The sequence below is a fragment of the Podarcis cretensis genome (assembly GCF_951804945.1).
Source record: "Podarcis cretensis genome assembly, chromosome: 13".
Lineage (NCBI taxonomy): Eukaryota > Metazoa > Chordata > Lepidosauria > Squamata > Lacertidae > Podarcis > Podarcis cretensis.
Window position 1 is genome coordinate 16,046,591 of NC_137182.1, and position 16,732 is coordinate 16,063,322.

At 47.9% G+C, this 16,732-nt stretch overlaps 1 protein-coding gene across 1 annotated transcript in view; it reads right to left on the minus strand.

The window, feature by feature from the left end:
- Positions 1–546: 546 nt before the first annotated feature.
- PLCD3 (phospholipase C delta 3) overlaps positions 547–16,732 on the minus strand; it is an 86,479-nt gene continuing 70,293 nt past the window's right edge. Inside the window, exons 11-16 of the mRNA XM_079949472.1 lie at positions 15,788–15,947; positions 13,156–13,272; positions 7,337–7,515; positions 5,528–5,663; positions 4,121–4,270; positions 547–3,016 (exon numbers count right to left, since the gene is read on the minus strand). Coding sequence (XP_079805598.1) covers positions 2,928–3,016; positions 4,121–4,270; positions 5,528–5,663; positions 7,337–7,515; positions 13,156–13,272; positions 15,788–15,947 — 831 coding nt within the window. The 3' untranslated portion in view covers positions 547–2,927. The remainder of the gene's footprint in view (positions 3,017–4,120; positions 4,271–5,527; positions 5,664–7,336; positions 7,516–13,155; positions 13,273–15,787; positions 15,948–16,732) is intronic.

Consider the following 16,732-nt stretch of genomic DNA (forward strand, 5'->3'; position numbering starts at 1 on the left):
GAGTGAAGTTTGCTTTCAATTTTCCACCCAAAAATAAAAGACGCAGCTATAGATCTTCCTTGCCACATCATTGTGACGTGGTTGTCATTGGCAGAAAGGGCTTTTTGAACAACACATGAATATTGGTAGAGGGGAGAGAACCACACCACTACCATCACTTTATAAATGGGAAAGGCCACAGAGTATTGCAATCCTGTACATCTCAGGAAGTTCCAGATTTTAAGAATAGGAACTCAAACTTAGACACTACTTGCAAACACTACTTTTAAGGTCTAAAATTGTGCATTGAAAACAGCATATGCCTGCTTCAGAATCCAACATCTACCCAAGAAACCAATTGCTCGTGCAGAACTTAAATACTAAATGTTGAAATGTGGATTTTGAAAACCAGACTCCACATTCTGAAATGCAGATTCCCATACGGATATTATTCCCTGCCCTGAGTCCCATCACAGTTACGTCTCTGTTAAGGGCAAAGATTGTAGTTCTATTTTGTCATTTAAACAAGCTGTATTTGTTCCATTTGAAATTTCTGTGACACTGGGATTTTGTTAAAATAAAATATTTTTATTATAGCTATTCAATACATTATAAACAACAGTCTCTTTTGATACACAGAAGCTTTCAAAATCAAATTCTAGAAAGTGACACTGGTTCTTGGGTGCTTCTTCCTTTATAATATCAAAGAAGAGAGATGGGCAAGAGGTGAAATCACACCAGTGCTGCTTCTTGCAGAGTTTGCAAAGTCTGGATTTGTAAACTCTGTTTAGTTCATAGTGAAATTATGATCCGGGGGGGGGGGGGGAGGAAGCTTGGAAGAATTTGTCTAATGCAGGGCATTGTCATACAGTCTACCATGTTCTAGAGATGGGCTCAGACCAGATCCCATAGATCAAAATATCTAAGCCCAACTCTACAAAAACTCACTTGACCACTTCTTTAAAACAATCTCTAGGAAGATATTTGTTTGTTTGTTTTTTAATAGCTCTGCCTTACTTAAATCTACTTTGCTTGGAACCCAATCCCCCAAACCCCTATTTTAGGGGTAGCCGAAATGGTGCTCTCTAGGTGTCAGGTGGAACTCCCATCATCTGCCTACTTTACTTGGGAGGTGTATTTAATAGCAAGGTTTGTTTCCCTTTTGAAAACTGCCCTTTTCCCGTCCCCCCTTAGTAAGAGATGTGTGGGGCTGCCACTGGAAAAAATGGCGCCATGTCAACAGTCATTTCCTCTTCCTTCTGAGAACGTCCCATAATCCAAAGTGTCTATTAAAGTCCATTGCTTTACAACTTTCCCTTCCTCTGCATCATTAGCTGCTACTGGGGGCTTAAAAGGCAAGGCCAGCGTATTGCATTTTTGCATTAGCAGGTATAACTGAGAACGGGGGCTGTGGTGTTAGCCAGCAATGCAGCTCTATTTTTCTCTGAAGCGGTCTAAGTCACTTGCCACGCTTCCCCTTAACAACGTGTATTGCCAGTCCCTCGGTCACTGTCCTTCAAGCGCTCTTGCCTTACCGTTACGAAAAAGGAAGGCTTTTCAAGCTAGTTGTTTTGAACGTGAGCCTTAACTGCACCCATCTAGGTGTAGGAAGTTGCACACAGCCGTGACTCCCCTTGTGTGTGCAAAGGAAATTAAGCAAACTCCCTCTTGATATCAAGTGACTAGAAGGGGCAAGGTTGAGCGGAGCTCCAATATGACCTATTGTCTGGCAAAGTGGCTAGTTAACTTGCTAATAATGCCTGCTTTTAAAGTACGTGATGCAGCAACCCAAAGCGCCGAAAGATTAGGTGTATTAATATGCCCTTTTCAAATTAACCAAGGGGAAAAGGCTATTGTGGAGGTAGCAAGCCTTTTTTATCTGGAAGGACAGGAGCTTATTGTAATCTCATCTTCAAAAGAACCAGTAGGAAAAAGTGCTTCTTAAAATATAGTGTGACATGTACGTGAACTCTTTGGGCACGCTAATATTAATTTGCTAACGCTTGAACCAATATATACAGTACTACTTTGAGAGCCTAGTATAATACGAGTTCTGACCTGCTCTTTTGGGACAATCGGAAGTCAGTGGCTTGTGATTTAGACTGACGATCTGATGGCTTAAGCGTTTCCAGCCGAAATTTGTTGCCAGGGTATCAAAAGTCTGGACTGGCTTTGCTAGCTGCCTGCCCGCTGAAGAGGACTGGCTGCCTATTTCCTAAAAAAGCAAAGATAAGAGTTTTCTACAGCATCAACCCAACTTCCTACCAAATGGGTAGGATACGGATAGGATCGGCCCTACTTTGCTGGGCCGATCCTCTCCAAACCCATACTGCCACGGGCAGGCTGGCCTAGGCTTGGTTCAATCTGTGGCTCACATTCCTCTGCAGCCTAGAGGCCTGTACCAGAAACCTTGAACAGGATCTGTCCACCGGCGGATTGCTTACAACCCTCAACCCTCTGTTCCTCCTTACCTCCGTTCTCAAAATCCCTGTTCTAACAAGAGCTACGCAAAATAGTTCAACGAATCCGTTCACTCGCTACTTCCCACGACAGCCGTGTGACTGTCAGAAACTTAAGGAAGATATTCCCATCTTGTGTTCCCTTCCCAAACCATAATGGGGAAGGGGATGAGCCGGGGCCCTCTCCTCGATCTAAAAACCCTGTCTGGAAGAGAGAGATTCTAGGAGTTGCTACACCGCTTGGGCTGTTTATCTTCAATAGCACAAAGGTTTTTTCAGTCTTCTAACCCTAATGCGAGTCGGGCTCTCTGAGCGAGGGTTGCCTGCACACCCGATTCAGCCCAGACCAGGGGGGCTGGGGCATGCTGCTTCCTCAGTGTGGTCCAGATGCACACATCTGGGTGAGCGGCGGCCGGTTATCAGAATCAGCAGAGCCACTCCTCCACCGCAGGCCAGATTTGACTTGGATTCTTGACAATCCAACGCCTTTCACATCTTCCTGCATCTGACGTGCACAAACAGTGTGGCTGGAGACAAAGAAGTCCCATCTTTGGAGAGCAGGTGGATATGCCGGTAGCCTGAGGAGGGAAATCCAGTCAGAAAGGAAGAGGGAGATATGTGGTGGACCTGAAAAAAAGCTAAAGGCTTTTGGGAAATGATACACAGTCGTACCTTGGATCCCGAATGCCTTGGTACACGGACATTTTGGCTCCCGAATGCTGCAAACCCGGAATTGAGTGTTCCAGTTTGCAAACGTTCTTTGGAACCCGAACGTCTGATGGGGCTTCTGATTGGCTGCAGGAGCTTCCGGGTTTGCGCCGTTTAGGAGCTGATTTGTTTGGCATCTAAGCTGTTCATGAACCAAGGTTCCACTGTATCCACATTTGGAGAGGGAGACCCTCCCGTTTTGCACCTGAGAACATACTAATTCTCCCAATCTCCCACCCTGGGAGACCCTTTCTATTCTGCCTTTCAAGGCAAGGACTGCCCCCCTCCCTGCCCCCTTCCTGTTTGTGTCCTCCTCAGTCCCAAGTAGAGGACCTCTTCTCTCTTCCCACCCCGCCAAGCCTTCGTATAAATTTTTGCAATACAAAAAAATGCAAATGCAAAGAGGAAACAAATGAAATAGAAAAGAGAACAAGCAGAACAAAGTTAAGAGGGGGGAAAGGAGGAGGAAAAACAAAGAAGGGGGAAACATGATATATGCTTTCACATTGCTACCTGCCAACTGTATGTATTACAAGTATTCAAAATATTTAGCATATAAAAAGGTAAAGGGACCCCTGACCATTAGGTCCAGTCGTGACCGACTCTGGGGTTGCGGTGCTCATTTCGCTTTATTGGCCAAGGGAGCCGGCGTACAGCGTCCGGGTCATGTGGCCAGCATGACTAAGCCGCTTCTGGCGAACCAGAGCAGCGCATGGAAACGCCATTTACCTTCCCGCAGGAGCGGTACCTATTTATCTACTTGCACTTGACGTGCTTTCGAACTGCTAGCTTTGCAGGAGCAGGGACCGAGCAACGGGAGCTCACCCCGTTGTGGGGATTCGAACCGCCAACCTTCTGATCGGCAAATCCTAGGCTCTGTGGTTTAACCCACAGCGCCACCCACGTCCCTATTTAGCATATACATGATTCCAGAATCATTTCTGCACCTGAGCTCTCCTGAGGCTGCCACTCACCTTCCTTCAGGCTGGGCAATGGCAGAGTGAATTGCCCCACGAAGTCGTTGGAGGAAGTTGTGTCGTAATCCTCCACTACGAATCGCACCAGCGCCAGCTCTGGCACCCGAACCTGGAAAGTCAGTGTCTCGTCCCAACACGGATTGAATCCTACAAAGAACGGGAAATCAGGCATTTAGGAGACAGAGACTTTCTTCCCTGCGGCACAATTCCAGAGGAATATTGTGCCCCGAAACCTTTGTAAACCCAGAGATTCTCGGGAAGCTGACTTGCACGCCCAAGACTTGGTCCTTTTTCCTGCACACATCTTTTCTCTGACCAGAGCTGTCAACTTTTCCCTTTTCTTGCGAGGAATCCTATTAGGACTAAGGGAATTTCCCTTAAAAATACTTGGGTCTCTGTCTGTTTTTGAACTACAACTCCCATCATCCCTGGCTAGCAAGAGCAGTTGTCAGGGATAATAATAATAAAAAATAATATTTTTTTATTTCTACCCCGCCCTTCCCGGTTCAAAAACCTGGGTCAGGGCGGTTAACAACAAATTTAAAACACTTAATTGACACAACAAAAAGCAGCATAAAATACAGTATAAAACATGAATAACAATAAATTCAGAATTCAAAAATCAATTTAGGGGGGGAAATGCAGCCAATAAACATTAGATGATCACCAAGGCTAGCTGGCTAAATTAGTCCTATTTAGGCCAGCGTGGAGACCAGGGGAGAATTAGCTGTGGGATCCCAGAGCGGGTAATCTTCATAAAAAGGGGAGGGGGAGGAAAGGGAGGGGAATAAAAGATCAGGCTAAGTTAAAGTTGAAAGCCAAGCGGAATAGCTCTGTCTTACAGCCCCTGCGGAAGGAAGTTAAATCCTGCAGGGCCCTGGTCTCATGGGACAGAGCATTCCACCAGGTCGGAGCCACCACTGAGAAGGCCCTGACCCTGGTAGAGGATAGTCTGACTTCCTTAGGGCCCGGGACCTCTAAACTATGATTATTCACAGACCTTAAGGTCCTCTGTGGGGCATACCAGGAGAGGCGGTCCCGTAAATACGAGGGCCCTAAGCCACAAAGGGAATTGTAGTCTGAAAACAGCTGGAGGCCCAAGTTTGGGAAACACTGCCCAGTATTGAAAGCAAATCTCTCTCTCTCTCTCTCTCTCTCTCCCCCCCCCCCCCCCGGATTCGTAGAGCTGGAAGAGACCACAAGGGTCAACTACTACAACCTCTTGCAATGCCCAACCCGGGGCTCAAACCCACGATCCTCAAATTAAAAGGCTCTCATGCTCTACCAGCTGAGATAGTCCAGCTGGCAAAGGATGCCTCGTTTTGCTTGGACAGGCCAGAAATCAATGCTGGGACTTTTTGCAGGCCACGTGTCTATGTCATTTGCACTCCATTTCCCCCTCACCGTTGTTTAATTTGTATTCAGTATGCTTCTTGGCGCAGTCCCCAGGGACTCCGTAGATCTCGACCCGCACAAAGGGGTCCACGATGGAGGAGCTCTTCTCTTTGTTCAGTTTGGGCAGCTGCTGAGCTGTGATCACCTGAAGAGGGTGGCAAAGAAAGAGTTTAGAACATGGCTAGGCAAACTAAGGCCCAGAGGCCGGATCCGGCCCAATCGCCTTCTAAATCTGGCCCACAGACGGTCCAGGAATCAGTGTGTTTTAATGTGTCCTTTTCTTTAAAATGCATCTCTGGGTTATTTGTGGGGCATAGGAATTCGTTCTTCTTCTTTTCTCCCCCCCCCCCCACAAAAAATATAGTCTGCTCCCCCCCAAGGTCTGAGGGACAGTGGACTGGCTCCCTGCTGAAAAAGTTTGCTGACCCCTGGTTTAGAACATCCTCCATAAGGTAAAGGGTAAAGGGACCCTGACCATTAGGTCCAGCCATGGCCGACTCTGGGGTTGCGGCGCTCACCTCGCTTTATTGGCCGAGGGAGCCAGCGTACAGCTTCCAGGTCATGTGGCCAGCATGACTAAGCCGCTTCTGGCCAACCAGAGCAGCGCACGGAAACGGCGTTTACCTTCCCACCGGAGTGGTACCTATTTATCTACTTGCACTTTGACGTGCTTTCGAACTGCTAGGTTGGCAGGAGCAGGGACCGAGCAACGGGAGCTCACCCCGTCGCGGGGATTCGAACTGCCGATCTTCTGATCCTAGGCTCTGTGGTAAAATGCTCCCCTTCCGCTTAAGAACCGTCAGCAAACCAAAGAAAATATTATTTTGGTACTGAGCGTTTTAAAAATGCAACCCCAAATTTAACTGAATCTGTGCCAGCTGAACTAAAGTCAGAGCAATGAGTAATCTGTGCTTGGCAAAATAAAAATGAAAACCCTGCCCTCAGGCACTCCCAGTTTCCACAGCAAGAAAAAAGATGAATTCTGCAACCAGCATAAAACAACGCTTATATTGTAGAATTTATTCAGCAATTTGTGCTGTCCTGCTTTATTCATTCTGGCTTTGTTAGTCACGGAAGGGGAAATGGGCATTGAAGCTGAAAACCTTATTTACACACCTTTCAAGCATTTTGCAGCCTCGAGGGCCGGAGAGTTACTCTTTAAAAACAAAACAAAAGCAAAGAGAGTCAGGAAACTGAATTATGCACCCACTAGAATGTCACACTAGGGTGTGTTGAATTTTTCAGCTTTCCAAATTCCAAAAATGAGGGGCACTAAAAAAGTTGTGACGTGACTTGGGAATTCAAAAGATATTTTGGTTGAATTAATATAAATTAGTTTTGTTTGGTAAGTAAAATGGGCATAAAATTGCACAGAAATCATTAAAAATAATTATCAAGTACTTGCAGTTATATTTATTATTATTATTATTGGTTATTGTTCGGCATTACCTGACATTTCAGAAGGTAAAATGAAAGTCCTTGGTTTTCCGAGAACAGTTTATGTGCTTCTACATCAATCATCAACTCACCAAGCCAAATGTTGTCCAATCCCAAAAACAGTAACAGGTTTGAATTACTCACCCTCCAAAACATATTTTTAAGAGCCATCACTGAAGAGAAAAACCCAGAAACTACGTTTCACACCCAAAAATTACACCCAGTATTTCCGGGTTCTGAAGAACTGCAGTATACACACAGCTGAAAATGCAGCCCAAACGAGGACACCCAGCAGCGCATTGCAGTTCATGCACACCCAAATACGTGCAGAAAAACAGGAAGCCAGCCATTCGCACAAAAACATTCTGCATGCTACTATACCTTGATAGTGAGGGCAACTGGGCGCTGGCCTGCCCTGCCCTTGGGAGCTTCAGGATCAAATGTGCTCTGGTGGTTGCGCAGGAAAGCAGGCTTTAGCACGTAGCCACAACGGCCGTTGACCAAAAAGCGCCCGTCGTTCAGATCCATCTCTGCACCGGGCGTCTGGAAGTTAAGCGCCACTAGAAGAGATCCACACTGAGTTAAGCGCCACACTGAGGTCCAGCACTGAGAACAGCCTTCTGGCAGTTCCCTCATTGCGAGAAGTGAGGTTACAGGGAACCAGGCAGAGGGCCTTCTCGGTAGTGGCACCCGCCCTGTGGAACGCCCTCCCACCAGGTATCAAGGAAATAAACTACCAGACTGCCCAATTGCTGCAGCCAATCGCCAGCAGGCCTTGCCGCAGCCACCAATCACTTGCCCAATCGCCGCTGCCAATCTCCTGCTTGCTGCTGCCGTTAATTGCATGTCCCCCCTCTGCATTCACTATTCATGTATAAGACGACACCCAATTTTTGCCTATTTTACAAAAACCGTCATCTTATACACAGAAAAATACGGTAACTAACCCCAACCCAACAAAAACAAAACAGTCTCAGGGTTGTCCTTGTAGAACTCAGCAAGGAGGAGTTAGCTGGTTCTGCCTGCCATTGGCTCTGGCTCCACCTACTGGTGGGCTCCTTACCTTCCACCCAACCACTGACTAGCCCCTTGCTCATTGGCCATACACATCAACTGCCTGTCCACCTGTGTTTGGCAGTCCTCCCTAAAGGGAGGCAATGCTTCCTCCCCTCTGAGTCGTAAGGCCCTCCTCTCTCTCTTGCAATGATAGAAGTCCCCCTCGCCTTGCCCCTTCCCGCTGGGAGTTTGTGTGGGAAACTGATGTCAAACACAACTATGCATGAGTGCTAGTTAGTGCATGAAGGGGTTAAGACAACCAAGTTGGATTCCTAGACTCAGCTAGGTCACACCCCCTTTTCTCCAATGAGGGAGGAAGTGAAGTCTTCTCTTCCTGTTCCTTCTTTCTTCTCGCCATGTTAACAACCAAGGCGGATGTGCCTAAGCAAGCTCCAAGCTTAGAGCATGTGCCTGAAGCTACCTTTCTGTATTTTCTACCCAAGATTATTCCAAGATTATTCTGCCTGTGTTCTCCCTGCTGCCGCTTGGATAAATGCATGAATCTGACCTGTGGAACACTGTGTAAGTAAAGCATTTTAAACTTACTTTAACAGTATGTGGTCTGTTCATTGCAAGAGTAGAAAGAGAGGTCTTATAACCTATATTCCTAATGATGTACCACTGCTTGATTTTTGTGTGTTTAAACTATGCTGCTGGAGAGTGTACAAAGCCCTGCATTTTGAATCCAGGCACTCAGTTGATTCTTTTGTTATTTACCCCACACCCGTGGGTCACAGGGATTCATATCTTTACTCCCCTGCACTCCATCTTGCTTCCAGTCTTGTTCACCAGCTTCGTCCTGTCCTAGCTGCCACCCGGCTTATTGGCGTTGACAAAGGCCACGCATAACCACCAACGAGCACACACACATATGAATGTACTCTCCACATGCTTCAGTGGACAAACACATTAAAAACAGGGCAAGAAACAATGAATCATGGAACAACTCATTGGAGACCCATTCTGACTATTGAAGGCTTTTTCAAACATGTCCCAATTAGTCCTAACTTCTCAGGAAACATTCTCAAAACAAACCTCTTTGGGGAATGAGGCCAAGTCATTCCTTTTGTCTGCCGCTGCCTGGTAAGAACGCTTTCAAGCTGATCAAATCTATTTTTGCCAAGAAGCTGATCTCATATATGCAGATTGGATCTCTATGACGAAAACTGGCTTTTCTCCTCCTCTTCCCAGGAAAAAGACAAGAAGAATAATCTCCCAAGGGAACATCCATCTCCCTAGGGCAGTGGTTTTCAGCCAGTGTGCCATGGCACCCTAGGGTGCCTTGAATGATGGTCAGGGGTGCCGTGGGCAGTGCTGGCCTCTATCCCGTACACTGGCTCCCAGTACGTTTCCGAGCACAATTCAATGTGTTGGTGCTGACCTTGAAAGCCCTAAACGGCCTCGGCCCAGTATACCTGAAAGAGCGTCTCCACCCCAATCATTCTACCCAGACACTGAGGTCCAGCGCCGAGGGCCTTCTGGCGGTTCCCTTGCTACGAGAAGCCAAGTTACAGGGAACCAGGCAGAGGGCCTTCTCAGTAGTGGCACCCGCCCTGTGGAACGCCCTCCCACCAGATGTCAAAGAGAAAAATAACTACCAGACTTTTAGAAGACATCTGAAGGCAGCCCTGTTCAGGGAAGCTTTTAATGTTTGATGTATTACAGTATTTTAATAGTACCTCGGGTTAAGTACTTAATTCGTTCCAGAGGTCCGTTCTTAACCTGAAACTGTTCTTAACCTAAAGCACCACTTTAGCTAATGGGGACTCCTGCTGCTGCCGCACCGCCGGAGCATGATTTCTGTTCTCATCCCATAGCTGTCAACCTTCCCTTTTTTTGCGGGAAATTCCCTTATTCCAGCGCCGTTTCCCGCTGCTTCCCACTGCTATCCTGGATTGTTAGATATCCTATAGACTGTCCCCCGGGGCCTCCTGCTGCTGCTGCGCCGCCAGAGCCCGATTTCTGTTCTCATCCTGAAGCAAAGTTCTTAACCTGAAGCACTTTTTCTGGGTTAGCGGAGTCTGTAACCTGAAGCGTATGTAACCTGAAGTGTATGTAACCCAAGGTACCACTGTACTGGGAGGAAGGGGGACACACTGTGCCAACGGGAGTCAGATCAGGACAGGAAATGAAATGAAAGATCTTGCACTTTGCAGAAATCAATTATCTCCAAATGTGGTGGCCTTCAATTTACAAGTTCGGCGTCAGTGCCATCCAGCAGAAGGCAGCGTTTTGGAGACTCTCTGCAGCTGCCACCTGGGCTCGCTCGTCAACAGTTCTGATAAACAAGATGTTTCTCTTCCTTAATTTATAACTAGTATCTTGTAAACTAACTTGAGTTTGGCACTGCCTAGCCAAGTGCTCAGACCAGTTCATGCAGCGTCACAGTTCAGCGGAGTCAGAACAATAAAACAATGAGATAAAACAATAAGTTAAAACAACAAAATGAAGCACGAAAAGGAGTTAAGAAATAAAATGGAAGAGAGGATAAAAACAAATGCTAAGGGTTGGTTCTAGAGCAGAAACTTGCCTCACAGTTGGCCTTAGAGCTCAAAACCCTGCTTAAGGATTTGGCAGCCATCTTCCTCCACTATGAGGAGCCTCCTCTGCACTGCCTGGGCTTCTCTGAGTCCCCAAGCACAGTAATATGAAGCGCCTCAATGTTTTGGTTTCTGGCATTCGTTTAGGGAAAGAGGGATGGTGGGTGCGCACAGCTCAGTGGCCAAGCACCTGCTACGGCCGCACAAGGTCTCAGGTTCAATCTCTGGCATCTCCAGCTCACCCAGCAGCCTCAAGCAACAGCCCTTAAAGGGACCTTTGCCTGGGAGATCGGACAGCCAATGTAGCTTCACCCCAGTGTTGGTGCTGACCTTGAAAGCCCTAAATGGCCTCGGCCCAGTAGACCTGAAGGAGCGTCTCCACCCCCATCGTTCAGCCTGGATGCTGAGGTCCAGCGCCGAGAGCCTTCTGGTGGTTCCCTCAGTGTGAGAAGCAAAGCTACAGGGAACCAGGCAGAGGGCCTTCTCAGTAGTGGCACCCGCCCTGTGGAATGCCCTTCCAGCAGATGTCAAAGAGAAAAACAACTACCTGACATTTAGAAGACATCTGAAGGCAGCCCTGTTTAGGGAAGTTTTTAATGTGTGACATTTTAATGTATTTTTAATCTTTGTTGGAAGCCACCCAGAGTGGCTGGGGAAACCCAGCCAGACAAGCGGGATATCAATAATAATAATAATAATAATAATAATAATAATATATATTATTACAGTGGTACCTTGGGTTACAGATGCTTCAGGTTACAGACTACGCTAACCCAGAAATAGTACCTCAGGTTAAGAACTTTGCTTCAGGATGAGAACAGAAATCATGCGGTGACAGTGGGAAGATCTATTAGCTAAAGTGGTACCTCAGGGTAAGAACAGTTTCAGGTTAAGAACAGACCTCCAGAACGAATTAAGTTCTCAACCTGAGGTACCACTGTATTGGATTAAAAACGCCTGCATAGGCTGTGTAAGGCAACGGGAAAGGATCTGTAAAGGCACCAGTGATCTCTCGCTGGGGGTTCCAATTGTCTCACTCCGTGCTCCTCCAACCGATTGCAGAGGACATGGTTGGTGGCCTGCTCTCCGCTACGCTGCAGCTCCACCACTGCAGGTGGCCGGGGTGTGTGTGTATTGCATCTACCAGCTCAGCAGGAAATCGAGAAACACGGGGAATAAAGAGGGTTGCCGAGAGTTGGCTGGCTCTGGCCTGCTCCTCAGTAAGGATGCTTGAGGACTTTGGGTTGGTTTGGAGGGAGCGGCAGGGAGAAGCCTGCATTCCTGCAATGAACTTGTCTGAACCGCAACTCCCAAATCAATGCGCGGATTGGAATGTGGTCTGGAATCCACAGCCTGACCAAACTCTGAGAGATAGCCCACATATACTAGAACATGAGAGAGGGTGTGTATATGTGTGTCTGTACACACACACACACACACACACAGAGAGAGAGAGAGAGAGAGAGAGAGAGAGAGAGTGATAGCAAATGTATCCAAAAATGCTCCTGAGAGTGACTGTACATGTTGATATGCTATCCCTGCCCAGGAAATTGGACAGGGGGCAGCCATCTTTTTTCCGGTACAATCTTCCTGGGAGGGGCGGCACATCGCCACACGTCCAACCTCAGGGTCATTTTCTAGGTGCACAGCAGCGACTGTTTGTTCTAGCTGCTCCGATATCTAGAATCCTGTGTGGGGTTTTTATTTTATTTTAAGAAAAACCATGGCCGCACACTGAGGCGAAAATGGAACAGAACAGACTTTCTATCAGTCGTGTGGTAAAACAGCCTAAAATGTTCTTTTGGGGGGGGGCTATTGGGTTTGCTGTTTTTGTTTTTATTTTATTTTTTGGTTTTATATCTTGATTTTATTCTGTTAACCGCCCTGAGGCCCCCAGGTATATAAATTCAATAAATAAATAATAATAAAGGAAGACATTCAGCCGTCTCCCTACTCCTCAGGGCCAGCACACCGTCACTCAGGCCACAGACTAAGCTTCCTTTCCTCTGTCCATCTTCCATTGCCTATTGAGACGGCGAAGAGACCACTAGGATTGACCATTTCACAGTGGGAGGGAAGGAGAAACCTGGGTTCCCTGCTTCTAGGCTTCCAAGGAGCGGTGGGCAGGGGTTCATGAGTTACCATATTTTTCGCTCCATAAGATGCACCAGACCATAGGGCGCACATAGTTTTTGGAGGAGGAAAACAAGAAAAAAAATATTCTGAATCCAAGAAGCCAGAACAGCGAGAGGGATCGCTGCTTGCTGTTCTGGCTTCTGGGATAGCTGTTCTGGCTTCTGGGATAGCAGGTTGAAGGCTCCCTATACCCGAAGAGGCTGTGCGTGGCTAAGCCAGATGCTAGAACAGCGGAAGGAGCGCTGCACAGTGATCCCTCTTGCTGTTCTGGCTTCTGGGATAGCTGCGCAGCCTGCATTCGCTCCATAAGACGCACACACATTTCCCCTTACTTTTTAGGAGGGGAAAGGTGCGTCTTATAGAGCAAAAAATACGGTATGTCCACCAGACCTATTTTTCACCTGTGATGCTTACGGGAGGCTGGGGGGCAGGGGTGGGAAAGAGTCCCAGGGTTGGGTGGTCTCTTACCAAGTTGGCAGCCAGCATTCCACATTTCCTGAGGGTTGTAGTTGGCAGAGTTCATCTTCAGACCCAGCGGGTAGATGCGGCTGAGGTGCCGGGCGTTGTATCGGACGAAAGGGATTCCTGCAAGGCAGAAGGGAGAGTTGCAGCCCTGAGCACAAAGCAAGGAAAGGGAAGCTGGCGCTGTGAATCGCAATACCCTTAACCAATCTCCACTTTAAGGCCATGAAGAGAACAAGCCGATATTTCACTGGCATGACCAAGATGCCCAGGTTCAGCTAAGCAGCGGTGGGTCTGATACAGGGCCGGCCCTACCATTAGGAAAGAGCAGCAAATTGTTATTTATTATTGTTGTACTTTTGCTGTCATGGGGGGGGGGGGGAGTGGAGCCTGTAAGATTTACTGCCTCAGGTGTCTGAATAACTTGACTGGCTTTGGGTGTTATGCATCTTGACTTCATGGGAGCAGGGCATTTGCTGTTTCCCCTCGGGCGGCAAAATGTCTTGGGCTAGCTGGCACGCTCAAAAGTCAGCAGGCTCCTTCCTGAATCTACAAGCTTTTGCCCAGGCCCCATTTCCCAGGCCCTGTCTCCCCCCAGACCAGTGCCATTATGCTCCACTTTTTGGCAACGAGGTAACCCAAATCCTGCAGCCTGTATTAATCAAACACGCATAAAAACCCTGAGGGAAAATCTATAACTGCTGCCTTGAGGAACATCTCCGGGGGGGGGGGGGAGAAAAGGCTAAGGAGTAAATCCTAAGGTAAAAGGTAAAGGACCCCTGGATGGTTAAGTCCAGTCAAAGGCGGCTATGGGGTAGAAGAAGAGTTTGGATTTGATATCCCTCCCTTCAGGAGTCTCAAAGCCGCTAACATTCTCCTTTCCCTTCCTCCCCCACAACAAACACTCTGTGAGGTGAGTGAGGCTGAGAGACTTCAGAGAAGTGTGACTGGCCCAAGGTCACCCAGCAGCTGCATGTGGAGGAGCGGAGACGCGAATCCGGTTCCCCAGATTACGAGACTACCGCTCTTAACCACTACACCACACAGTGCTCATCTCACTTTCAGGTCGAGGGAGCCGGTGTTTCTCCACAGACAGCTTTCTGAGTCATGACTAAACTGCTTCTGGCACAACAGAACACCATGACAGAAACCAGAGCGCATGGAAACGCTGTTTACTTTCCCGTCGCAGCAGTACCTGTTTATCTACTTGCACTGGTGTGCTTTTAAACTACTAGGTTGGCAGGAGGTGGGACAGAGCAACGGGAGCTCACCCCGTCGCGGGGATGCGATCTGCTGACCTTCTGATTCGCAAGCCAAAGAGGCTCACACATCCAGAGTAGAGTCCCTAAGACGGTTGAATGGCTCCTTGTACGCTTCCTTCCAGCAACTCCTGCAGCCAAGCTGGTGCCCAACATATTGCTCTGCTTTCTTTTGGACCCCATCAATGAGGCTGGGGGGGGGGGTGTCTTGTCATCTGGGCAACCCAGGACCTCCACACACACTGCCCAGGCTTGCACCCAGGGGAGATCACTTCAGTGCTGCTGACTCAGCAAAAACAACACGGGAGGCAGCAGTGATGAGATACTGGTCTCTGCTGCCACAGCAGGCGCTGTGATCCTCCAGCAGTTTGACTTGACTTGCACACGTGCACTCCATTGTCTCTTGAGACAGACAGATGCCAAGGACGACAACAACATGTGATCAGACTTCTAATCATTACAGGTAACTCGCTACTTACACGCATTAAAGTTGTGCGCATTAAAGTTTGCCCCCCCCCCCAATTTTTTTTAAGGGTAGAGTTCTGGGGAAAATGAGTTTGGCAATCCCAAACTCACACACTGAGCACAATTTTGGCTTTTACGTGTGGTTCCCAAAACGTAACTCCTGCATAAATTGAGAGTAACTACACTGTATTTCCCTCTCATTAGGCTAATCTCGATCTGGCTAATACAGTGGTACCTCGGGTTACAAACACTTTGAGTTACAAACACTTCAGGTTACAGACTCCACCAACCCGGAAGTAGTACCTCGGGTTAAGAACTTTACCTCAAAATGAGAACAGAAATTGCACGCCGGCGGCGTTGCAGCAGTGGGAGGCCCCATTAGCTAAAGCAGTACCTCAGGTTAAGAACGGTTTCAGGTTAAGAACAGACCTCCGGAACGAATTAAGTTCGTAACCAGAGGTACCACTGTATGCAGGTTTATTTTGTATCCTCGTATGGCTCAGGATTGGCCTGGCTCTTGCTTCCAAGTACTGACTTGCTCCCCTACCTCTTTCAAGGTACTTTCAAGGTTTTCCCTTTCATCTGGCTACTGCCCTATTGGCCAAGGACAAGAATTCCATTCTGCCATCCAGAAATAGGGCATGTTGCCTTTGCATCTCAATTTCTCCTCACTGGGCAGATTTTTTAAGAATGGGTGAACACAGAAAGAGTGCAAGGAAGCATCACCCTTGAGGTGAGAGCTTCCTTGTTCAGGCTGATCTTATAAGCTCACTCTATCCCCTTATTATTATTATTATAATATTGGCTGCATTCTCCATCTTCCTTGCAATTTTCTATGGTGCCCTGCCTTAAGCGTCGCTTTTAGTTCCTCCTGTTCAGGGAAATCACCTGCTCACGTAAGAGCCAAACCTGACCTGATTCTTTGATCAGCTTCCTGGCTTTCCGCTCGCTGAATGAGCACATCTCCGTAGGCTGCTGGTGGCGCAGAGCTTGAGACAGACTTTGGAACGGGACAGACCGGCAATAGATAACCACATCAGAGAGTTCCCGTGAAATCTGCCCAGCGTCCTTTGCCTGGAAGAAAGATGTACAAAGAACAAATGACTTCCAATTAAGATGACCCTCCCAGTCCTGCAGCTGAATTACTCCAAGCTTGCAAATAGCTACTTCCTGGTAGCCTACAGAGTAGAGGTGAGGGTCTACCAGCCCATGGGCCTTATCCAGCCCGCCAATCATCTCCATTTGACCCGCAAATCCATTTTGGGCAAGCCATGCCCACTTGCCCCATAGGTAAAGGTAAAGGGACCCCTGATCATTAGGTCCAGTCATGGCCGACTCTGGGGTTGCGGTGCTCATCTTGTTTTATTGGCCGAGGAAGCCGGCGTACAGCTTCTGGGTCATGTGGCCAGCATGAGTAAGCCGCTTCTGGCGAACCAGAGCAGTGCACGGAAATGTTGTTTACCTTCCCGCCGGAGCGATACCTATTTATCTACTTGTACTTTGACGTGCTTTTGAACTGCTAGGTTGGCAGGAGCTGGGACAGAGCAACGGGAGCTCACCCCGTCACGGGGATTCGAACCGCCGACCTTCTGATCGGCAAGCCCTAGGTTCTGTGGTTTAACCCACAGTGCCTAGCCAAAAGAGGCTTTGTAGCACTTCCTAAGCTGGTAGGCACTTTGGAAGTGCTGCACAAAATGCTTTCCAAACCCTGGGTTCGGCACTTCCCAAGGGAAATGCCATGCAAAAGGCTCTGCAAGCTTTTTTTTTTTCTTTTCAAAAGGCAGGTGCCTTGGAAGTGGACACCTATCGCCTGCTACCTGGTAACTCCAAGCCTCCTGTTCTTTGGAACGAAAGAAAAA